Here is a 26,785-nt window from a genome sequence, read left to right on the forward strand (position 1 = left end):
ACAGGATGTGCAGATTAGCAATGTGCAAATTAGATACTATTGTATCTGTGAATCTACATCAATACTCGCTCTGTTTCTTGATGTTTTCCAATAAGAACTTGAAAGGGGACCTTGAATACTTTTTTATTTATATTCCCTCTTCCCCCGCCATCCCACCCCGTGCCCTTCATTGCTGTCCTTGTGACATCTTTCTAAAACCAGGAAAAAAAGGATGCTATTAAAAATGTCTTTGCTACAGTATGTGTTAGCACCATCACAGGAAATAATTGCTGCTTGGGATTTCTAGCCAGTCAATTAACCCCCAATTCGCATCTCAAGTAGCAGAGCAGGCACACAGTAGATAAAGGGTAGGGGTTCAAGCCTCAATTAGGATGATATTTTTCCCTAATAATTTAATATTTTGGTCAATTAAGTGCCGTAACTCCTAATTAACTGTTACAGGAATTGTAGGAGCAACTTCTCATTCAAAGGTTAGTTATGGTGTATTGTAGCTGGGCCTGAGTATTAGACTTATTCTCACTCAAATATTTTTGAAACTGCAGGTCGATTCTATTTAAAGGGGAAAAAAGCATTCTCTCTTGGAACAGGAAAAGAAAATGTCTTGCTACTGTACTTACTAAACCACGGGGTACTTCTACATCTGCTGTAACTTCTGTGCCAAAGACAAGGTTACAGTTATGCAACAGATCTATTAGAAGTAAGTTAACTACTCCACCACGCACTCATATCACTTGTCATATTAAGAAGGATTTCAGGCTAGATCTTTAAAAGACTAAAATCATCTCCATCCTACTTAGCTTGTTTCACATATTGCTATGCATAGCAGCTTAGAATATTAGCTTGTTTTCCATCTGCTAGTCACCTAAACACTATCAGTTTGTGAAGTACTTTCTTGGTACTCATTTTAGGAGAATAAAGTCCTGGATTGCCTCATGGGAAGCAAAGGACATATGCTTATGCTCTACAGCTACTGAGTTGCTGCAGAGATGAAATTTTCTTGGACAGCATTCTGTTGAGTAGGTTCTGGAATCATATAAAATAGTCACTTGCAAAAAAAAGTTAAATGGTGAGTTCCTCAGCCAAATCAGTGATCTTTCTTCAACTAATTATTTTTTTCTTGCTCAGAATGAAAACAGTCTGTCTTTGAAAAAATTTATCATTAAAAAAGAAAAGTATTGCAAAGTTTTTGAAACAACTATAACAGATGTCATAGTAGTTGAAAGTACAATTAGAAAGCATAACGCCGCAGAAATAAAACTTCAAACAAAAGCAGAAAGAGCTCTTTGTGCACATCAATAATTTAGAATGATTTAAGAACTGTTTTATAGAGGCAAGTAGAGCTCTTTCTGTCCATATCTAATACACTTTCAATAAATTGAATGTGGTCTTTATAGGCAAACAAAAAGGGATACAGTCCTTTTAAATTATTTTTAGGATAATTGTTTCCTCAGCAAACATCATTATTTATCAGTTTTGAAAAGAAGCCAACTGCTAACAGTCGAAATGCACAAATTTTGGCACACAACATAGAAAATGGTAATCTCTCCCCTTTTCAAAATCAGTTTTGCATCTATTTTACACATTTGTCAAGTTCTTATCTCAAAGCTCATGTAGTGTTACACAGTTCTATCAGAAATCATTATACTCAATTTCTAATAATTTCCCCATAGCTAATTTGGTAACAGAGAAAAGGAAACATTCATTGCTACTAGGTGCAGTTACCTTCTTGGCTGCTTATGTAACACTGTAAATTGATTCCAGGGATTTTGGGGGAAAAGGTTTAATCTTTGTTTTTCTATTCTTTGTATTTATTTTTGTCTCTCTTTAATCTTTCTTCTGAGATAACCAAGCTCATAACAGTGGTATGTATGTTCTAGTTTTTACTTATTTGGGTTAAGGGTCGGTCTCTCTCTCTCTCTCTCTCTCTCTCTCTCTCAGAGAATCAGGTTCATGGGTTAGATACATACAATAGCCAGATTATCCCTTTTTTGTTGGGAAGGATGCAGGAGAAAGATGAAGTGGAGGGAATCCTTGTAAAGATCCCCTCAAATTGTCCTTACTCCATCATTCCATGGCTGGGGAGGGGGGAGGAACAGGAACAGCGCATAAATGCCTGTCCCAAACCTGACACAACCTCACGGATTTATACACATGAAGGATCCATAGAAGGCCAGTTGTTTATTTTGTTTTTAAACACATTCTATTATTGACTCTAGGTGCCCATTCTTTGTGGCAGAAGTGTGTATTCAGGAGGCATTTGGATGGTAAGCAGGTTAATTTGTGCAGAAAAGCGTTCCAAGTGGAAAACAGCAGTGCAGGAAGTGACGTGAAGAAGTAGTGGTGGTATTTAAGAAGTAGGCTTCAGGCAGTAGAGGAGTAGGAAATGGAAAGAGAGTGACAGGCGGATATACAGAGCCTTGCAGGTGAGGATGAAAAACTGGTCCCCCAACAGCTTTCACTTATGCATGTAAAAATCTGGAGTAATTCCATTTAAGTCAATGAACTTTTAAGTGAGTGGCGAGTCAGACCCCAGATCTTCAGAGTTTTGGAACTTTCCAGAGATTAAAACCGGCAACACATTTTGGGATGCCTCTGAGCCAGGGAAATATTTATGTAAGCAATCTGGATAGAATAACCAACCAAAGCCCAGCAGAAAGAGCAATATATTTGAAGTAATTCCCCAGTGTGATATCTCCAAAGGTAACAGGCTTGTTGATGGCTGTGGAAAATTAGATAGGGGACAAGATCAAGAAAGGAAGCTGACAGGGATCAAGGAGCCTGTTGAAGGTCGGAGAGAGAAAGTTATGCAAATCAAATCTCTGAAACTTTAGATGTTTGCCCAGCACTACAGTTTGTTAGCCCATACAGCCACATAGTCAGAACTCACTGGTCAAAACACTAAGAAAATAACATATACATACATTAATACACTTATTAATATAGACCGCACACATAGTTTTATAACAATATTTTTCAGATGATGGAAGGAATCTATCATCTACTTTTTGTGTATGATAATGCACATAAGTTGCATATATACACGCATACAAGGCAACTGAAGCCTGATTTATATTATTGTTGACATATAGTATTTTCGCAGTAAATGTTACAGAACATTATTCTTTATTCCATAAGTGTAGAAAAATTATTTGTATATTAGAGCTAAGGACTTATTAACACTACAAGAAAATGTGCCCCAACTAATTCTTTGATTAGATTTCAATATATTGTATTGTTCAGAGACAGGCTAGTAATGAATATTCTTGTAAAAATAAAACTGCCTTTTACTAGCTCACTTTATTAACTTATAAACATTGAATAGCTTTATCTTCTACCAAAGGGTTTTGTACTGGTGCCCATCACTGTAAGTCTCCCCTGCTGCTCTTCCACATATTTATTATAAACTTTGTTTTAATTTTATGACAGTATTTTGTTTTCTATAAAACATGTACATTTGTGGAAAACACAAAGAAAATACACTCCTTCTAAAAAAGTAATTTTTCATTTCTCCTTTCCATTTGAATCGCTTTCTGTCTGTAATGCTTAAAGCTACATGACAATAATATCAAAAGTCAAACAGCAACTGGCATCCTTTACTCTGTACATTTCCTTCACTCTTTTGTCTGGATGGCATGAAGGAGAAAAAACCAGCAACACTGTGATCACTCTCCACCTTTAAAAATGATTAATAATAAATAAATAATAAAGAATAATAATAATAATCCTGGTTTAATGTTTTTGCCAGCATCCTGTCAGCATTCAAAATTATTCTTTTAAAAATAGCTCTAATGAATTGTCTTTGTCTCTGAAAATGCCTTGTCTCTAATCCCAGCCATACATATCTAGGGATTTCCAGCAAATTCACATGAGCTGATTCTAGATATCATAATTTTGCACAGCAATACAGGTGAGACCTAAAATAGACAGGTGCAACACCATATAAAAGGTTTTATAGTTTGGAAACAATATTTTGAACTGCACCTGGAAGCAGAATTTTATTCATTAAACTACACACTGTATTCTTCGGGAAAGTCCATTCTTTCAATTAGAAAAAAATCTGCTTTAGAAACCTATGTAGAATTAACTAGAACAGCAAAAGGAGAAAATAAACTAGGTGGTGTTTTCAAAACCACATACAGAGAACAAGTTTGATAAAAGGAGCATGTTAAGGATTAACATACTTGAATAATAATTCACACTTTAGCTTCTGAATTCACTAGTTTTCAGTTTCTATATCTTTTTCATGCCTAAAAAGATTAGATGTTGATGTGTCTTTTCATGCTGATACTCTCTCTCCACTTGTCAGTTTTCTCAGACATATAGCCTGATTTGAGTATGTGTTTCTAAAGACAAACTTTGGAGATAGGAAAAATGTATACAAACTGATTCTCACTGCCATGAGGGCTATTAGCAATCTTTCACAACTGAGTAAAATTTTCAAAAGTGTGTAAGTGATTTGGGATCCTAATTCCCATTCTCAAAAGTGAGTTAGATACATAGGCACCTAAGTCTCATTGAAAGCAATGAGGTGCTTTTGAAAATGCTAGTCTAACAATGCTTAAATTTCCTGTCTTTCACATTCCCTTTCATTGTAACTTGTCAGATCACACCACTCTCATGTACAACCTATTGGTGTAATCTGATAAGTCATGGGTTTTTTGGGGGGTATAACTAATTCATTGTAGAGTTGGGGTAGGTATTGGAGAAGGAGTGGAATATGGGATAACCAACCAGTTTGGAAAAGTCAAATCTTCTCAACAATTTTGCATATTTTTCCCAAACATTTTTAGGGGAGAGATTACTTTGAAAGGGAGATACTCTAACACAAAACTGAAAGGACACTAAGTGAATCTGACCAGGATCACAAAACAACAAAAGTAAAAAATGTAGGGTTTCCTCTGCTCATCCCTGTATGTCTGGTTTAATGATTCCTTCCTAATACTCACTATTTTATGTACCATTCATAATATAGGTCTTGCTCATTTGCTGGCTCCCAAGCTGTTGCACCCACATGTCTACTTCATAAGTAATACTAATCTAACTTATTACCATAGTAAGAGTCAGAAAAGAATACCAGATATAAACCACCTCATACAGTGCTGAATTTACAGAAGGCTGCAGGGGGTGGCTTTGTGAAGAGATAATTAAAAGCAGGTGCTTTTTGTTCTTGTACTTTTAAATATGCATTTTTACACCAAAAATTGCCCCAAAAGCATATTTGTACATTGCTTCCAGGCACCTATTCTATTCTTCCAAGTAAAGGACACAATATTTCAAAACTGTTTATATGGACTAATACTAAAATTTTACTATAAAACTGCCCATCACCAGAAAGAAAAATGGCTACAATGAACAGGTACTTAGTACAGTAAGACAGTAGTGAAGTCCCCTGCCCACTACCCCAACATGAAACCTAATTTCCTTGAAATCATAACCTGAGCTGGCTATAGTCCGGACCTCCCGATGTTCTGCAGCCCCAGTGGTTTTTGAGGTCAGCATACAGGTCATATCAGCTCTGCTAACAAGATATCATGCATCCTAATAGATGTAACCCAATGCAACACGTGAAATATAATGAAGAGCACACTTATTTTAGATTCATGCCTTCCTATCAATTTCAAGCATAGATAACTACCAATAAGAGGTATGTTCACTTTCTTAAATATCTGCAAAAGTGTTTACTACTTTCTATGCCAGGAAATTATATCCTAATAGGGTAGGAACACAAATATTTTGGAGGTGCAAGTAAAGGATGTGTTTGTGTTCTCAAACCTCTAGTCATCAACAGGAAACAGATCTGTGGATCTTGATACTACAGCAATGGATACTTTACAAATAAGATGGGGGGAGAGAGAGAGATCATGTTTACAAGGTGCTTATTCTGCTCTTATGTAAGATGTGACATAGGCCCTAAAGGAACGGTGGGGTGGGGGGTGTTGTCTCTTAAAAAATATTCAAAGGGCTATTATTGAAGGAGAGAGAGAGAGAAAATGTGCTCACTGCAACTGGATGCAGTGAGTCTTCGGCTGGCTAGAGAAAGAAACTGAGGGTTCTTTACAGAGCTGCATTCAAAGGAATTGTGAGGGGGACTAGGATACTCAACTGAACAGTGCCAGGGTAGGGAGGCAGGGGGAAAGGGAAGTGGCAGGATCAGGGATGGGGAAACTCTAACCCAACATGTATCCAGGGAAGGGAGGTATTTGTACATCATGGTAGAAACTCTCTTCTTCTACCTCAACCAACAACACCACCCCGCTCACCATATGATCACTTGGGGACATTACACTAGTTGCCCTGTTCCTTTGGCGTCGGAAGGAATTTTTCCCACTCCACCACACTGGCCAGGTCGGTGGGTATTTTTTGCCTTCCCCACAGCTGGTCAGGGACAAGGGTTTGGTCAGAAATGTCACAGAAGGTTTTCCAGGTGTCATCCAAATATGAGCCGCTACCCAAGAAAGGCACTCCGGCCACAACCCCTTTCTATCCTCCAGGAATGCCGTCTACTCTGGATGTGGGGTCAGGAGAGGATCATATGGGGCCAGATCCACTGGTACCACATCAGCCACATTTTCCACTAAGCAATAGGAATCCTCAGCAGCCATTTTAAGGTGACTTTCTGACCTTTTGTGCCACAGGAGTGATGCAAAGGGGACAAAGCAGGGGTTCAAGAATCAGTCTCTTAACTCTACAATTCAATTACTTTAACTATTCTCTGAACAATGAACACACTTTAAATTAATTGTAATGAAATATAGTAGAGCTTGTAAAGGATTTGCAGCCCTAGAAACTGAAGTTCTCTAATTGTCCATGTAGCAGTTACAACATGAAAAGCATCAGCGCAAGTTTCTCAACATTGCTCTGCCTTATCTAAACCTTACTTAAAGAGACCACCCTCTTGGACTGGTCAGTTTTGTCAGTCATCATGTTTATTCAACATGTGGTCTCCCCTCTGTGACGGGAAATGGACAGACCACCAAGACTCTTTATATATTCGTTACTAAGCACTCAGACAGGAAAGATTTTCATTGCTCCAGCCCTTTTCTAGGTTCAGAACAGATATCTCAAAGAGTTCCAGATCCTATTACCAACACTGTGAGTCATCTAGTCACCATTTCTATATGATATATAAGTGATATGAATGTGTTGTCAGAATCTGCACTTTTAAAATTAACACACTATAACTGGCAGTATATTTTTATCAAGATTTTAGTGAAGTTTAATTGGGACAGTCACACCTATCCATGAGTATCATGAAAAGACTTCATAGTTAATCTACTTCAGAACATAACCATTGCAAACATAACGTAGGGTTAAAAAAGTGCAACTGCCATAGATTTCTTTGAGATTTTCCCAGGTACTGCAGACATTTGGGGGAAATTACTGAATTATTATTATTTATTTAATTTTGTTCTTTTACCTTGGCCTCAAATCAGATGCAGTGAAAACTACCAAAAATTTCTTTGCTGATAGTATACACCTTCCTTAGAAGCTGAAATTGCTAGCTTCTAAAAAAGTTTTCTAATGAAGAATTATGTTTGACCTCAGCCTTCATTGTCCTTCCTGACATCAGCAGTTTTTCCAGTAAAATGTGCTGTTAGGGGAAGCCAAACTTTCGAACAGGGATGGTCTAATCCAGACCGGGTCAACTCATATCGATGAATACATAATATCAGAAACTAATCCTTCTCAGCATGCATGCCTGAGCAGCATGCGCAGGCCCATACACACAGGCATACACATGCGCACTTTCTTAGAAGGGACAAAACTCTACAAGATTTTGAAGATACAGTAATGGAGACAATAAGAAATTCTCTGTCAAATCTAGCATCAGCCCTTGAAGCCAAATCAAAAGTACATTTAGTAAAAATGTATATAGAACTCCAGGTTGCAGCTCTGCAAATTTCAGTAACCAGGATTTGCTTAAAGCAAGCAAAAGACACTGACAAAGCTTTGGTGGAACAAGACTGTACCACCGTAAGTACAGGAATTTCTGCTAATGTGTAACATTGAACAATACATTTTTTAATCTATCTAGAAACAGTCTGGGAAGACACAGTATAACCCATGGTGATTTTTAGCATAGAACACAAATAATCTAGATGAATATCTTAAAGCTTTTAGATCTTTTTAAGTAATACGTGAGAGCTCTTCTTGCACAGTATCTAAAACAGATTTCCCCTTATTAGAATGTGTCTTTGGAAAAAGAAAACCGGCATATTAATTGTCTGATTGAAGTGAAATTCAGAAACCACTGTTGGGAAAACCTGGGATCAGATCTAAGAACCACCTTATCTTTACAAAAAGATATAAATGGTGGATCAGCCATCAATACATTTAATTCACTCACCCTTCTGGCTGATATTATGGCAATAATGAATGCCTTAAGAGAGAAATATACAGAGAACTCTCTGCCAAGGGTTCAAAAGGTGGTTTCATGAGTGTAGGTAAGACCAAATTAAGATCCCAAAGGAGTACAGGATTTCTTAAAGGAGGATACACATTAGACAGCCCCTTCATAAACTTCTTAACTCTATTATGCACATACAGCAATCTACAATCAACCAAAATATGGTAAACTGATATAGCTGCCAAATGAACTTTAAAAGGTGAGTTAGATAACCCCTCTGTTTTTAAGTGCAATAAATATTTCAAAGCACAAGATATAGAAGCTGAGACAGGAGAATCAGATTTTCCCTGCATCCAAGCCCCGAATCTGGACCATTTCAAATAACAGCATTTTCTGATAGTGAGCTTTCTAAAATTAAGCACTATAGTTTGCACTGACAAGCACTATAGTTTGCACTGTTCAAGAGTAGACAGAGTCAAAGTCTGATTGCCCAAGCCATCAGGATCCAGATGAAGTATCCTGTTACTGAGACAGAAGGTCTGGAGACAGAGGAAGACACGGAAGATGCAGCTGGACAGTTGAAAGAGAATTGTCAACCACTGTTGACACAGCCACACCAGTGAACTCAGAATTATCTTTGCCCTGTTCTGACACATCTTCCTTACCAAATTCTGGATTAACAGAAAGGGAGGAAAGCATAGAGAAGGCCCCTTCCCCAGTGCAGAATGAAAGCTGGAGTGACTCAAGATGGATTGACTATCCCTTCCCACTCATGAGTGGAAATGGCAACACTTTCTGTGGAACCTCGTAGCAAATAAGTTCACGTCTGGCTGACCCCAACTGGAAAAGATGCCCTGATTCAACTGATCCTTCAGGGACCATTTGTGCATCTGACAGCTGTCCCTGCTGAGATGATCTATAACCACATTGTTTTCTCCTGCTAAATTCAGGGCCACTGGATAAATGTCATGGAGAATACACCCATCCCATAATCTGATTGCCTCTATACAGAGCTGAACACAGTGAGCACTCCCCACCACGCCGCCGTGTCACATAATGCATAGCAGATGTATTGTCCATTAGTACTTGAGGGAAGGAGGAATGATCTGAGGGCCAGACTAATAGCGCTTAACTCCAACACACTGATGTGCAAGCCTCTCTCCTGAGAAGTCCAGTGACCTCAGACCCTAAGATGATTCAGATGTGTTTCCACTGACATATCAGAAGTTACCCCTCACTGATGGTGAAGGGGGACTGAACTGGACACCTCTGAGAATATGTGCTCTGACTAACTACCATGTCAATGAATCCAGAATATTTCAAGGCATGCTGACTAACATCTGTAAATTGTCCACATTTGGTCTGTAGACCTGAGACATCCAATGCTGCATTGGCCTCATTCTGAGACATGCAGACAGAGCCACATAAGTAGCAGCTATCATGACACCCATGAGATCCAGAAAGAAAATTACATTCTGAGTTTGATATATTTAAATGTTTAAAACATATTGAAAAATTAAAAAAAAACAACTGTCATCTGGTAGAAAAGGCTTTCCCTGCTACCAAGTCCCACATGGAGCCTATGAATAAAATTCTCTGAGTTCAAACAGAGGTTTACTTTCTCACATTCATAAGTAATCCCAGGTCTAAAAAAAGGTGTAAAAGCAATGTGGCTTAACAGATCCATGTGAACAATGGCCTTAAACAGTCAGTAATACAAATATGAGCCACTACCCCAGAAAGGCACTTCATAAAAACTCTTGGTGCTTGGGACAGGCCAAATGGAAGCACCCTGTAATGGAAATGGCATCGCATCATCGCATACTTTTGATGACTGTGTCGAACAGAGATATGAAAATATCCATCCTTTAAATCGGGAGTCACAGACCATTCCCCAGTTGAGAGCAAAGGGATTATGGAAGCCAAAGTGAACATGAAACAAACTTCCAAATGTTCAGGTTTCTTAAATCTAAAATTGGAGGAACTGCCCCCTCCTTTTTCTGCACCAGAAAGTATCTAAAGCTTCCGCAGGTGCCTGGATACCTCCTTGTCAGCCCCTATCAGAAGCAACTTTTGCACTTCTGAATGTAGAATAGCTTCGTCGAAGGTTCCCTGAAAAGGCAAGGTTAGGGGGAAATTAAAGAGCTTAGTTTCTTGAACTTAATGACATAGCCCTTCTCTATAATTCCTAGGGCCCATTTGTCCAGTGTAAGAAGCCTCCATTTGCTGATAAAATGGGCTAACCAGCCTCAAAACAGAAGAAGGGAAGGGGCTGTGCTGACTGGTTCTTGACTCTTGATCCTCATATTGACTCTGAGGCTTGCTGTTCAACCAAGATGAAAGGGGGAGAGCAGTTTGCTTAGATTTAAACTTTGATTTAAAAGACTTCCTCTCTGTGTTGGCTCTGGAAAAATGTAGCCTGCTGTGCTACTGTAGACATCTCTGATTTGATGAAATGTAAGTTGAGGAAGACGGCAGATAATGTTGTCTCTGATAAGGGAAGGAAAGAGAAGGAGGTCTCCTCCTCGAAGAAATCAAGCCCAAAGAGCAGGACATCCATCTTGTGTCCTTCACCTTTTTCAGCCACTCATCCATCTTTTCACTGAAAAGGCCACCCTCTTCAAAGGGGAGATCCTCCACTTTAATTCTAGTACAGTAGAACCTCAGAATTACAAACACCAAGGTTACGAACTGACCAGTTAATCACACACCTTATTTGGAACCAGAAGTACCCAATCAGGCAGCAGAAGAGACAAAAATAAAAGCGCAAATACAGCATAATACTGTGTTAAACATAAACTACTAAAAATATAAAGGGAAAGTAGTGTTTTTCTTCTTCATAGTAAAGTTTCAAAGCTGTATTAAGTCAATGTTCAGTTGTAAACTTTTGAAAGAACAACTCTAATGTTTTGTTCAGAGTTACATTTCAGAGTTACGAACAACCTCCATTCCTGAGGTGTTTGTAACTCTGAGGTTCTACTGACAGGTTTCAGAGTAACAGCCGTGTTAGTCTGTATTCGCAAAAAGAAAAGGAGGACTTGTGGCATCTTAGAGACTAACCAATTTATTTGAGCATGAGCTTTCGTGAGCTACAGCTCACTTCATCGGATGCATACTGTGGAAATCGCAGAAGACATTATATACACAGACACCATGAAACAATACCTCCTCCCACCCCACTCTCCTGCTGGTAATAGCTTATCTAAAGTGATCATCAAGTTGGGCCATTTCCAGCACAAATCCAGGTTTTCTCACCCTCCGCCCTCCCACAAACAAACTCACTCTCTTGCTGGTAATAGCCCATCCAAAGTGACCACTGTCTTCACAATGCGTATGATAATCAAGGTGGGCCATTTCCTGCAGAAATCCAGGTTCTCTCACCCCCTCACCCCCCTCCTCTCTGAACCTGGATTTCTGCAGGAAATGGCCCACCTTGATTATCATACGCATTGTGAAGACAGTGGTCACTTTGGATGGGCTATTACCAGCAAGAGAGTGAGTTTGTTTGTGGGAGGGCGGAGGGTGAGAAAACCTGGATTTGTGCTGGAAATGGCCCAACTTGATGATCACTTTAGATAAGCTATTACCAGCAGGAGAGTGGGGTGGGAGGAGGTATTGTTTCATGGTGTCTGTGTATATAATGTCTTCTGCGATTTCCACAGTATGCATCCGATGAAGTGAGCTGTAGCTCACGAAAGCTCATGCTCAAATAAATTGGTTAGTCTCTAAGGTGCCACAAGTCCTCCTTTTCTTTTTGAGGTTCTACTGTATCCAAAGCAAAAGCAGAGGACTGTCTCCTCAGTATAACTACAGAAGTCAATGCTCTAGCAGAAGAATCTGAGGCATCAAATGGAGCTCTGAAAGTGTGCTTTGCCACATTTTGACCTTCCATTATAACCACATCTGCTATTCTCCTTTTGTCTTCCTGCAAATCCTGCACAAACCGTACCATGTTTTCCCACTGGTAGAACTGATAGTGGGCCATAACTGCTTGGTAATTTGCCACCTTAATACCATGACAGGAAGAGGAGAACAGCTTTCTCTCTAGGGAATCAATCCTTTTCCTTTCTCTGTCAGCAGGAGTGGAAAGTGCTTGTCCAGACCTCAATCTACTACTGGCTGCAGCCACAGCCAGTGAATTAGGTACAGGGTGTATGTGAAAATATGAAAACCCCTCCAAGGATATCTGTTATAATTTGTCTGCCCTTTTGGAAATAGGCTGGCAAGAGGCAGGGGTGGAGCAAGCAATCTTAATGGGCTGCAGACGACCACTGAGAATTGGTAATGACATCCTACTCTTGGAGGTAGTTCCAAGAATGTTGGATACCGAATGGGAGGTTTCCCCCACAGGTACTGAAGGGAAGTTCAATGTGGACACCGTGCAATCCACTAGGTCATGAAACTGCAGAGCATCTGTAGAAGGGGAAGAGGCAGAAGCTCATCTGGTGACAAATCAAGATCATCATCTGTGTTAAAAAAAAAAAAAAGCCATCTTCTTCCTCAGATGGAGTATGTGGCACTCCTGTCTGGTAGAAGTGGATCTGAGGTTTTCTCCCCCGCCTGAAGATGAAACATCAGGAGGACAACTGAAGGATTCCCACGGTGGCCTCCAATAAAGCCAATGAGCCAGGACTGCCTCTCTCCCCAGCAACTGGTATTTGGGAACATACCTGCAGGAAGAGGACCAAAAGGCAGCATGAAATAAGGGGAAACAGGTCTCTTTATTCTTCCTCTGTCCTACTCTGGAAATGGATCCAGCCTCAGATCCATGATGGACTGCACCAGAACCAGCAATGGACCCAGAAGATGGAGAGAAAGCTCTTCATGGAGACCCTGTAGGAATCTTAGGAGGAGGAAAAGATACAGACAGATCCAGAGAAAAACTAATAATCTCTCATCTCCTTTTTTCAGGTGAAGGTGATGCAGCCCTCAAAGCTTGTCTTTTCCTTGAGATCATCTGTTTCTTACTCAAATCTGAGGAATGCTTGGAAGCAGAACGACGTACATCAGCCACCAAAATAAAAGTCCTCCTCTGATCCAAAGATGGACCTGGAATCTGAACAGGGGTCAAAGCTATATATAAGAACACCTGGATGGCACAGTATCTGGTGAAATGAAACCCCATGACTTTCTTTTAACGCTAATTTATTATTTCTTTCAACTATTATGAAATGACCCAAGAGTCTGTAGTGTGCCTGGTGAGAGATATCAAAAGGCACATGAATTTATTTTTAATTTGGGAGTCTTCACTATTTCTCAAGAGTAACATTCACAAGAAAAAAATTAAATATTTCTTGTTTCACAGAATGTCTTGAACATGTTGTGAAATACTGGTATGTTGACAACACAGCCAGTGAGTGAATTAAGATATACCATCATGAAAATCTTGAATAGGTGTTGACATACACTGTACACTTTCTGTATTTCACACACACTGTGTATTTCAGCTTCATGCCCTTCAGTTCTTTGCTTATTCCTGGCTTATTCTTTGCTTATTCCATGCCCTTTGCTTCCTTTGCTTATTCCATCCTCCATCTGGATGCTTTCAGTTTAATTGTTGGAAAAGTTCGGTCTCAAGAGAGCACATCCTCCATATAGCATGGTGCCAGTTGCTGTTTCAGGTGGTCTGCACCTGTTTTTACTCTTCCCCTCACACTTAAACAACCCACTCCTCCTTTGGCAATGATTAATTCAAACTGTATAAAAGTCTGTTGTCATGTAATGAAATGTGTTAAACAAAACAGCTAATTTTGCAGTTGCCTCAAGCTTCCAGCCAACTGTAAATATTTCTGTCACTTTCAGTAGAACTTCTATAGATGTCTCGGCTGACAGAAAAGATGCAAAATCCCCAGTTCCCTTTGAATAATATGGGAAGAGTATTTTTCAAAAAAAGAAAAAGAAAAAGGAAAGTAATAGGTGCCAGATTCACAGCTCTGGAGACCAAAACTCTCTGTAGAAAAAGTAGAACATATCCCACAGGGCTTTGCCTAAGTGCCTAGAGAGTGCTAGAGAGCAGTTTCCAGAACTGGGCAACTAATTCAGAGCAAATCATTTTTTCAACGAATTTAGTTTCTTTTTCAGCTCCAAGTATGACCATGAGCTTGTCAAACTATCCCCCGATGCCATTATTCACATTTATACAACTTTTTCTTGCAAGATTTTTACTTTGTTGTTCAGTTGTGAATAGTTCACAGAGAATATCTGATACTCAATATTCAAAATTTGAGCTGTGATGGTTAGTTATGACTGGCCAAAAGATACAGTATTGTTTCTATTTAACTCTGTCAGGAAAAAGCTGCTGGGGCTTTGAACCCCTCAGCGTAAGGGAGCAGTTTTTGACAAAAGGTAGGGAATAGGACTAGGGTACTAAATAAAATTTTAAAACTTTTTTAGGAAACCACAGGGAATCTGTGCTAGAAAAAATAGGCTACTGTGTGATTTATTGGTTGGTTTTATTAGCTGGGGTGGGATTTTTAAAAGTGCTTATCATTGACCTACCTTTACTCCCAATGACTTCATTAGGAGCAGAGGTAGGCTTTGGCTTTCAACAAACCTACCCTGGGTGTAGAGTTTAAATTAATTTTTCTCTTCATATAGTCACACATAGTAACTGCAGGCTCATGCACGATCCTAGCTGCGAAGGTAATGGTCAAATATTCTTGTCTAGCTTATTTAATTGTCTCAGTGACAGGGTTCTGGGGAAGAGTTTGGGAAGCCTATTCTCTGTCCCGTCCCACACAAAAGATACCGTCTCCATTTGAGCTCAAAGTTCACTTTAATATCTGCAAATATTTGTGGAAAATTTTTGTGGAAAATTTGCCCAGCTCAACTAGTTTCCTTTGTAAGAGCCCACCAAATAATTTCAAATGAACTACAAAACAACCTTTAAATATGGTTTTCAGCCACATGTAATATCCTGGCTAGTATGTATAAGCACAACAGTCATCCACCAAAGGGAACTTCAGAACTGTTCAATTCGAGGATTAAAAGCCCCACTATAAGCGAGAGTTCATGCTGTTTCTCCTTTAGCGAGCTAAAAGTTATGCACATGCTTAAATACCCTGAAGAATCAGGAACTATATGCCAGCAGCCGCAGTTTTATTACTCACTACTGACCCTACTAAATGTGAATTGCCAGCATGAAGGTGAAAATCTCTGTAACCTATCACTAATCCTCTGTGCCATCTGGTGTCCTGACACCTCTGTGGTATTTTTATTAACATAAAATGATAATCTGTAACCTATATTATACAGATCTGTATATACAGATTGCCATATCATAACAACAACTGCACTACATGTATTTTAAAGCTATTTTTTTCTTAAAGACTAACTAAATCAAAATTATTTTGATTAAAGCATATATTTTGTCTGTTTCTGACACCATTCTATATGATGGGAATAGAAAATGCCTGAAAGTTGCTTATTTTAACGTGTATAACAGCATTCACTGATGATAACTAGGATAAGCTCTTATTGTTTCTTGTGCTGAGATTTTACATTAGTAACTCCAGCTGCTGAATTTTAGTTAGTTAATTTTCATTTTGTTACTCCCCTAATTGTGTCAGAATGCTCAGATTTGTACAAGTTATAAAAAGGTCTATGTCACAAAAAAACATGTTCTATACATGTCTTCAATAATAATTTCTTCATTGTCTGAAAATTTCCAAGTTACAGCAAAGCTGGCATTTTATGGCATGCACAGCTATAAATCATTTTTAAATCATGATGATATTACTCAAAACAGATGTGAAAACATATGTTTGCCACGGTTGTATAAAGTGCTTACTTGTCATACTTAATAAATGTTGATACTTTTATTTAACTACATTCCTTCCTAATCTTTTCTCTGGTAAATATATTTTGCCTTGCTAAAGGCAGTGGCAGTGTTTGAAAAATGAAGCTCACTGTTTATACAAATGATATCTGTAGTATTTACTGAGCAGTTCAACATATATCACCCTCTTCTATTACTGCCACACCTATATGTGCTAAAACCATGATTTCATGGAGAGGTGTGACATGCTGCTCTCAAATATGTTGGTACAAATTACTGTGTAACCTCTCAAATCAGCTAATTTGCAGATGCACAAATTCTGTAGTCCATTTTTCATGTTATGTGGCAATGTGCTGTCTGTGTGCAAGAACCTAACTTTTGGGAATAAAATTCATGTTAAGGATGAGATACTTTAAGTGAGGAATAATATTGTGACATTTACATAGCACAAGAGAAAGGCCTAGGCTAGAAAGTTTAGGGGTTTTCAAAAGCCAATCATCATCATGGGGCAACCATTGGATCACTATAGCTAAAGTAAAATAGATTTTACCAGGAACTGTAAAATAAACATGGAGGCCAGTCACCATGCTAGATGTGAATTAAGTTTGGAATTATTTGGATATACAGTCTTGCCAACATTCATAATTTTATCCTGAGTCTCATGATAGTTAGTATTTTTCATAAAGTCCCAGCTCCTGGAGTCATGGGATTCCAGGACGGTTTTAAATTTTTTTTAAAAGACGTTTCTATACCTCATGATTTCAGAGAAAAGTTTGAAAATGTGATCCAAGTGCACCATAAAGGCTGAAAAATGAAAAGGCAAATACAAATAAAATAAAAATAACCTCTCACCCCTTTTTAAAAAAATCTCGTAATTTTTGAGCCAAACTCATGAATTTTGGGGAAGGCCTGATTCAAGATTTTTGAAAGGGTTGGGTAGACAGTAGTGATCTGGAATTTGTGTTTGCACCAATCTCTAAACAGCAATTTCATCCTAAACTTCCTTCAAGCACTTGTATAAGATATATGTGTATATATGTGGCACTTAGTGAGTGAAACAAAACAACACTACATAAAAATGTAGGCCAAGAAATGAAGATTACTATATAAATTGAAACTTTACAGGAAGTTGGCTAGGACATTGGTGTTTATACCACTGTTCATGCAAAAAGTTACAAGCGATATTAAATGACTACAGAAAGCCCGGATTTGAGTTTAAGTTCTTAAAATGAATTTTATATGGGTTTTGGGTTTTTGGGTTGACTTTTTTGTAGTTCATTAAACTATACAGGATGTGCTCTGCCTTGAGTGACAGACAACTGCTATCAGTCAAATATATGATTTGCATCTTGGAGTCCCATAGGGCATATTGCATTGTTTCACTGAAAAATGTCTAAACATGTGGCAGGAAACCATGCATGCTTCAACAAAATTAAAAATCAACCACACTTCCAGGTTCAGACTAAAATACTCATCTATGTAATTACTAAGTAAAGGCAGTTTGTTATTTTAAGAAGGAAGGTGTAGTGCAGCGGTTCTCTACGGGGGTCCTTGGCCCCTTTCAGGTGGTTCGTAGGGCCCCGCGGCTAAAACCCAGAGCCCAAGACCCAGCACCTCCCACGAGGCTGAAGCCAGCACCCGTGGGGTTCAAGCCCTGATCCCATGGGCAGAGGTGGGGGGATATGGGAGATGTTTCCCCCTCCACCATGAAACTATAGTGCAAAAGCAGGGCAGTCCCGGGGCAGCTCCACGCCCCTCCCCTTCCACCTCCTTCTCTCCCTGCCCCCGGCCAGGTCGGAGGCGGGGAGCCAGGCAGTGCGGGACAGCTGCTGCTCTTGCTGGGGCTCTGGTGGTGTTCCCTCGTCTCCTGCTGCTGCAGGGGGTTGAAGCTTCTCCTCAGCTCCCAGCTCCCTTTTCTCACGCAGCCGGTAAGAGCCGCCTGGGCAGGGGACCCGGCTCTGTGGCTGGCAGAGCCCCCACGGAACAGGGACCACAGGGGAGCCCTCCCAGCACACAGCCCCTAGCTACCCTCATCCCTGCACCCAGAGCTACCTCCATGCCTGCACGCAGCCCCTAGCTACTCCCTCCTTGCACCCTGAGCTACTCGCTACCCCTCCCTGCACCCTGAGCTACCCCCCCACCCGCACACAGCCCCTAGCTACCCCTGCATCCTAGGCTGTTTTCAAACTTTGAGGTGAGCCCCCCACCTTTGAGTTATAATTTTTGGTTGCGCCCCCTCCCCCACAACCCAGGCAGACTGGGTGGCCTGCTGAGGTGAGTCAGGGGGTGGACGGGCGCTCCCTCCCCGGATGCCGCTGTGCGGAGCTGGCTCGAGCCCCACTGGCCCACCCAAAATAGAAGTCAAACTACACCTATGCCCAAGGGTTGCTACCCCACTGCTAGCCCGGAGACCTTCCTGCCTTGCTGGGCCCTGGAGTTTTTATAGCATGTTGTGGGGGGGCCTCAGAAAGAAAAGGGCTGAGAACCCATGGTGTACTGGGTAACTACTGTTTAGCTGTTGGTTTGTTCAACACTGCCTACACAAACACACACGGTTACGGGAAACAACAGGGGACAACAGGGAAGGACTTAAGCATAAGGGCCCAAGGGGCAAATGAACTCAAGGTATTCCATGAACTCATTACGAGTTCTCAAATGAGCTCAATAGGGCCCATCATTGGGTTCCTTGAGGAAGAACTGCAATGACTAGAGAAACATCAGAAAATGGGTGAGGAAGAGGAAAGGGCAGTAACCACTAGAGACACAGATCAGTAAAGGTAAGAATATGCATTCCCTTCCCCAGGGTAGAAGAGATCAGGGGTCGAAAGAACCTCTTCTTCCTGCCTGCCCTGGCCCAGCGCTGCTCCCAGAAGCAGCCGACACGTCCCTGCCTAAGACTGCAGAAGCCTCAACTCTTTGTTGACATTAGTAGCAGGGGGACCTAGTTAACATTTGCCAACAATGTCGCCCCCAACTTGAACAACTGAGTTGATTGGTATCACTTTTTGCAGAAAACAAACATACTGCCTAAAAAGCATTCACAGAAATGAAATTCACATGCACAAATATTAACACTGAAGGTGCTTCCACGCTCACCCAGTAAAGGAACAGAAACAGTACCAAGTAGCTAACCAAATATGTGCAGAGAATTATTCATAATCAATTAATAAAATTTAAAAGATTTGCCAAATATTTCTCCAATAATGAATAAATACAAGGAAATACAGATCTTATTGTTTATACTCCCTAAGCAGAAATACAGGCTAAATTCGCTGGATACCTTATTCATTGCAAATTATGTGTTCAGCTCTATAAATATAACCTGTTATGCCACTGGATATATAGAATGTGGGCAATGCAGGTAAAGTGCATTATTAATTTCCTTACAGACGCTGTATAAAAAACAATAAATGATTCTACCTTTCTCCTTTTGGAGTTTTTTTAGATTGGTCCCAGTATCTTGATCAATGAGTTCTCCTTCTCTGGTGTTGGTCAGCATAGCTAAAAAAATCAGAGTGCACAGCTCTGTAACACTGCCAGTGAAAAAAATTGCCAAAATAGAGAATGAAAATATTAAATGACATTTTTTCTGCCAATATTCTGGCAATTTTGCATTCTTATACAGCGAGTTCTTAAGTGGTGGGCCATTTATTGTCATCTATTAAATTCCAAATCTTCAACATTTACAGCAAAGTATTAACATAAACAGCAGAAGCAAATTTGCTTAAGTTGATTACACAAAGACAACAGAACAGAACAAAAATTACCACTGGGATGAGTGCAATTTCCTATAAAATGCTCAAATTAACTAATTACAAAAGTGCTTCACAGAAATCATTTTGGGGAAAAAACATGTTTAATAGATGAGAGGATTTAAAGAATCAGTAATTTTCTATAATGCAGCTAGCTTAAGAAAGAAATACAGATAGATGGTTAGCAACCCAAATTGATGGATGACAACTAAAAGACAATCCTTTTTGATGCTGAGAGAGCAATTCTTTACTTACCACCTGGAAAATCAGTAAGTCATGTTAAGTTTATGATTTCAGGATACTTACTTTCTTTGTTTTTATTTGATTAAAGCTTTACCTTCTCCACAATTAACTGATTATAGAATTTGAAGTCACTCCAGATCAAGAGAATTGATAGAACGTTATGTTAATTCTTTAGTCAGTGTTTAACTGGAAATAGCAAAAGTTAAAAAATATGTATATATCCTTCTAAAACCAGCACAATATGGGCAAACATCACTATTAGACAAAGACAAATATTTGGTTCAGCATAAATTTAAGTGATGCCTTAAAGGTTTTTTTTTTTTTTTTTTGCAACAATACTGTAGTTAATAATACCTAACACTGCTGGAGCACAGAGGATCTCCAAGTGTATTATTATTAATAATCTTTTATATAACAATGGCATCCAAAGGCCACAGTCTGGATCAAGGCCCCATTGTTGCTGGGTGTTGTACAAACAGATGAAGAGACATCACCTGCACTGGGGAGTTTTACAAGCATGAATTAGTTGTTGACAATATGTAAAACGAGGAAATATTATCCTATTTTGCAAATAAGGAAACTGACATGCAGGGATTCAGTGATTTGACCAAGGTCAAACAAGCTGTCTGTGGGACAGCCTGATCCCAGAACTGTGTTTCATGCATAAGGCCATTCTTTGTCTAAATAATACACAGACCCTGATGCTTACGGTGGAAATAAAAAACTCTTATGACAATGGAAAAAAGTGGTGAGTTTCCTTTATTATAGTCATGATATAATTTGCTGAGTTTGAGCTAAATACAACAAATGTACATTTAGAAGGACGCCATGAGATGTGTATATTGTATCATAGTAGGGGCAATATACTGTGACACTGAGTTGATGTGTGCATGATATGTAGCCATCTGATTGGTCAGGCTTTCTGCAGTAATGAGCAAGTTTGAGAAGAACAGGCAGCTTTATATCCTGTATTCTAATGCCGCTCTAATTTTTTTAATGATAAATGACTGCTTCACAGAGTCAGTTTTAAAACTGGTTTCAGAGTAACAGCCGTGTTAGTCTGTATTCGCAAAAAGAAAAGGAGGACTTGTGGCACCTTAGAGACTAACCAATTTATTTGAGCATAAGCTTTTGTGACCTACAGCTCACTTCATCGGATGCATACTTTGGAAAATATAGAAGATCTTATTATATACACACAAAAAGCATGAAAAAATACCTCCTCCCACCCCACTCTCCTGCTGGTAATAGCTTATCTAAAGTGATTACTGTCCTTACAATGTGTATGATAATCAAGTTGGGCCATTTCCAGCACAAATCCAGGTTTTCTTACACCCCCCCCACACACACACAAACTCACTCTCCTGCTGGTAATAGCTTATCTAAAGTGACCACTCTCCTTACAATGTGTGGAACCCTGTTAAACCCTGGATTTGTGCTGGAAATGGCCCACCTTGATTATCATACACAATGTAAGGAGAGTGGTCACTTTGGATAAGCTATTACCAGCAGGAGAGTGAGTTTGTGTGGGCGGGGGGGTGAGAAAACCTGGATTTGTGCTGGAAATGGCCCAACTTGATTATCATACACATTGTAAGGAGAGTGGTCACTTTAGATAAGCTATTACCAGCAGGAGAGTGAGTTTGGGGGGGGGGGGGTGAGAAAACCTGGATTTGTGCTGGAAATGGCCCAACTTGATTATCATACACATTGTAAGGAGAGTAATCACTTTAGATAAGCTATTACCAGCAGGAGAGTGGGGTGGGAGGAGGTATTTTTTCATGCTTTTTGTGTGTATATAATAAGATCTTCTATACTTTCCACAGTATGCATCCGATGAAGTGAGCTGTAGCTCACGAAAGCTTATGCTCAAATAAATTGATTAGTCTCTAAGGTGCCACAAGTACTCCTTTAGTTTTAAAACTAACACTGTCAATTTTCCTTTAGTGAAGTATTTTTCACAGCACACTTCTCAAACCCACAGAGTAGTTATCTGAGTGAGGGGAGGCTGGGAATAATAAAGTACCAACCAATTCTATCTGGTGTGTTGTCAAGTTGGGATGGAGAGCTGGACACACTACTGCTCTGATGTGAAGACGCATGACTCCCAGGCCTCTGACTATCTTCCAGAGATGGAGCAGGAGAAGGGCTGTCTTGAATCCTCTCCTTAAAACAGAAAAGAAAATAATGTCTGTTGAATTGTGCAGTTTGTTTTAATTTACTTTATGTACACAGTGTTGTTGTAGCCATGTTCGTCCCAGAATATTAGAGAGACAAGGTGGGGGAGGAAATATCTTTTATTGGAGAGCTTCTCTCTCTCACCAACAGGAGTTAGTCCAATAAAAGATATTACTTCATCCACCTTGCCTCTTTAATGTACTTAAGACTTATCTAAAATAGCAAATCTCCTTTGCTAAGTAAATTAATTCGGCTCCTTTGTGAACTCACATTCAAAGACCCAGTACAGTCTTGCATACCTATAATATCTGGGCACCATGTAACCACATAGCTATGACACCCTTATCATCATGACATAGCAGCTACTGTGCAGCTTGCTAATGTTTTTTTTAAGCTATTCAATTACTTGGGGTACTTTTTATTTTGTAACATTTTCATCCATGTTAATACAAAAATGCACATTCCTCCTCAGTACGTTACTAGTTTTATCTGTATCTATAAATGATACAGAAGAGTCAAATACCAAATTCAGATTAAATTGGCAATTTCAGATTCAAATAAATACTAATGCTAAACAATTGCAAATTCATAAAAACAATCATAGGTCTACCTAAGAACTTTCATTAGTCCCCATTAAAGCTATATCAGCCAGATTTCCAAAGCCATGCATACAAAAGTGCACAACATTTCAGTGTAAAGACAAAATTTCTCTAATACTCTAAAAATGTGCTCTAAAACTCACAGGAGGAATCAAATTGCCTTGAATATTGGTGTGCCACATCAGGAGTAGGGGTTGACTTTCTGATGCAAATTTGTTGTAACCTGGTCAAAGGGTTCCCAAAAGACACCTCCCCCAACCTGCTTTTAATTTTCAAAGGGCTCTAAACTCCACATGTATCTGGAGATTGTCCTGAAAATAAAGAGTTATGGTAAGACTAATTTAACACTGCTCATTCTGATTTTTCAGAGGTTTAACTTTAATAGATCAAAGGATTTGCCAGAGGTAGGCAATATTAACTCTGCATTAACATTTTTTAGAAGTAAATATAAGAATATGCTTACAAAAGCTAACATATGCATGTGCACGTTTGCACACACAACTTTTTAAATGTGGTTCACAGTTCAAATATACCTGAGAATACTCTGGGTAAAGAAAAAGGAGTAAAACAAAAAATGGTAAATTTTTCCAAAATTTTACCCAGAATGAAATTCTCCCACTTCGTCCACCTGTAATAACAACATTATATGCGTTGTTTTTCCTAGAGCTTTCAAAATTATAGCGGTAACACGCATTTTCATCATTTATCCCCTCCCACCTATTCCCACATCCTATAACCTATGAAAATCCACCAAAAAGCACCTATTACAGGCTGAGACTGTACTTTTTCTGGGCCTTTTTCTCTGTGGCTCCTTCCATGAGGTAGACTACCTATAACACTTCACAGTTAGTGCTGAAGGGAGAGTCCCTGGCAGTATGGCTGCAATGGAGCCATGCTACGAGGAAGGTGGATGGGATTAGGGATGGACAATCCTAGCCTCTGGCAGCTCCCTGATAGCCATGAGTTCTGGGAGCTGAATTCTTTGCCTCTTCTGCGAGAAGGACAAATTCCCCACCTCTCCACAGTATAATCTGGGGAAGCTCTGAGGATAACTTTTCAGCTTTCCATCCTTCCTGGTACATTCCCAAAGATTTTTCAGTGAAATGGTGTGATCTGGCCCCTTCTGACCATGCGCTAAGAAGCTCAATAGTGACTGAATTCTTCTTCCCCCTGAGGCTGGGGTAGAGAACATGACAAATCAATAAAATACCTTTAGAAGCAGATTTGTAGATTTTAAAAGTCTCTCAATTACTAATGATTAACTTAATAGTTTCTGTTCATTATCTGCTGCTGTAACTCATTAATACCAATGGCAGTCTGGTTAGTGTGTTAAAAATATTCTGTTACCCATTAAAACCACATCTCCAAAATACACTCAACTTTATATTTAGGGATACATTGTAGCATGATGCACAGGGAATTAAAGAGCATCTCCTCTTAACCATAATGGGTGGTGTTTGTTTATTCCAGTCACACCACACTGAAAATGTAGCCTTGAATGTGTTTTTAATAGGATAGTTATTATACATTAAATAACAACTGAGCTTTGGAATCATGTAACAGATGCATATCTATTACATAGCTGTTAATTCTCAATGGATGTGTTCTCACTAATTATCTGTTATTTAATGAACATACAATAACTAATAAAACCTAAAGAGAGACTTTTAATTGCAATAGTCTTGGTATGCTAATTAAAGATGTTTATTAAGTTTTAATAGATATGAATCTATTATAGGGATGTCAAACCTCAGTAGCTTTAAGTTTTGAAAAAAATCAACTGTTTTCAGCAAGTAATATCCAACTATTCCAAACCTGACAGCAAATCAGTACAATGTCAAAGCTATTGGCCTGTTGGCTTTCCCCCTCTATGCTCTGAAATGCCCTGAAAAGGATTTGGGAATTAGTGGCTGCTGAGGAGCCTGTGGGGCCAGGAGAGAGGCCTTTATGCCCTAGCTTCCTGTCTTGACATTCCCTCTATTGTGTCACATTAGAAGGCTTCCATCCACCCCCTTAGAGGTATCTTTACTAATCAATGAATTCTACACATACAGCCCTGATCTTGTTGGTTCTTTGTGCATGGACCTTCTATTAAATTTGATCAAGTAGCAGCTTTAGGATTGGGACCCAGGTGAACAAAACTGTGACTTTATCTTTAATTGCCTCCTTTTATGTGTCATAGCCTACTTGACATTCGTCCCAATCTTGTGTACCTAAAAGGGCCTCTACCATTGTTTCAACTCAGAATGTTCAGTGATTAATTTGCCACAAAAATACATAATGTACTTATAACAAGCATGTGAACAGCCAAGGAAAGAGAGTTTGCCAACTGCTCTACAAAAAAGATCTGAACAAACCAAATTACTGTACATTAACACTCAGAAATCACATATACAGCAGTATATGCCATCCTTAAATGAAAATTATTTGAGTAATTCAGAAGTTGATGATTTGGAAAAACAGGATTCCAGCTCTCTCTGATAACTGCATTTTCTCACTGTCTGGCCATCATCCTTTCCTTAACCATTTCCAAATAATCCCAAACCAGGTCCTGACCATTCCATTATAAAAGGAAAGGGGTCAGTTCCTCGCTGTTCCATGTATAAGAGCCCCAAACCCCCTTCCTCAAGTCCTTTAAAAGGGATTAGGAAAAGGAGCGGGGGTTGGATCCCCACTGTACAAGATGTAGAAGCCTGAAACTCCTTTTACTGCTCCAGTATGGGATGGATTCCTTTACATCCTCTTGCAATCCATTTCATCCGATAACTGTATCCCTTCCCTAATGAGTACCTGCACTGGACATCTGCCAAAAATTTTACATACTAAATTGCAACATTATAATCTAACCTCCTACTCCACAGCACAGGGTCCCACAGATCCTGTGTGGAAGGTGGAAAAAACCACCCAATCTGGGACTCAGAGAAAAACTCCTTCCCAACCCCCAACAAAAAGGGCAACTAGCGTAATTCCCCCAGCAGGTTAGGAGAGAACTCGGTCCTTTTGTTCATGGGTGGGTGGGTGAGTGAGTGCTGTCAGCCCAATGCAGGTAAAAGAGGGCCTCCCTAGAGCTGCATGGCATATAAATACCGGGCCCTTGCTTCTGGCCAGCAGGAAGGACAGTGCAGTGACCTGCTCCTGACTTTCCCTAACTGCTTCCTGCCCTGCCCTGTAAGCTTTCCCCCTTCTCTCCATCCATTGTAAGGAAGCCCTTAAAAGGGCAGTGCCACTTTTCTTCCAGCTAGTGGGACAAATATCCCCCACCCCGCATCACGAAGGTTGCAGTGCCTACATTGTCTCCCACTATAAAGCGATCTACTTAAAATAATCTGCGTTAAAACACATACTACGTTGGATTTACAATGTTCAGGTAGAAATAAAGGTGTCAAATAATAATGTCACATTTAATTACACAGTGAATCATTTTATGAAAGAATTTGTTGATTATGTCAGCTAACATTTTACTGCCTACCAGAATTAACATATACCGGGAAGATACAGTTTTCCCTTTAGACAACAGAAGAGCTGGAATTTTCTCTACATCATATGTACTATACATGAGGATAGAATATTATCACCTCAGCCTAGATATTGATTGAAAAATAGTCTATTTCTAAGTGTTTGTTTGGAAGTGTATGAGTTTCTCCTACCATAACGAATAGCACTCTGAATAGTTTCTTCTTTGCAAGTAAACACATCCATTTTTCAGTCCTGTAATCAGTATGCATCTATTTAGCTACTTAACAGCAATGTGCTCTGGTTCATTAGGCAGCTACTGTTGTGTCTCAGCCTAGTTAAAATTTCACAGCAAGTTAATCTATTTTATTACAAATGAGAACACAAGTGATAATGTCCTCACCATTTTCTAAACACAGGGTTAACAGTATTTGTA

General features: G+C 39.5%; 1 protein-coding gene across 4 annotated transcripts in view; it reads right to left on the reverse strand.

The window, feature by feature from the left end:
- Positions 1-26,785, reverse strand: part of DACH2 (dachshund family transcription factor 2) — a 474,848-nt gene that overhangs the window by 47,734 nt on the left and 400,329 nt on the right. For 2 of the 4 annotated variants that reach the window (XM_037909071.2, XM_037909072.2), the window contains 2 exons: positions 22,150-22,285; positions 19,545-19,625 (listed from right to left, as the gene is read on the reverse strand). In XM_037909071.2, coding sequence (XP_037764999.1) covers positions 19,545-19,625; positions 22,150-22,285 — 217 coding nt within the window. The remainder of the gene's footprint in view (positions 1-19,544; positions 19,626-22,149; positions 22,286-26,785) is intronic. The other 2 variants (XM_037909073.2, XM_037909074.2) reach the window with 1 other exon arrangement.

The sequence above is a fragment of the Chelonia mydas genome, chromosome 9, assembly GCF_015237465.2.
Source record: "Chelonia mydas isolate rCheMyd1 chromosome 9, rCheMyd1.pri.v2, whole genome shotgun sequence".
Lineage (NCBI taxonomy): Eukaryota > Metazoa > Chordata > Testudines > Cheloniidae > Chelonia > Chelonia mydas.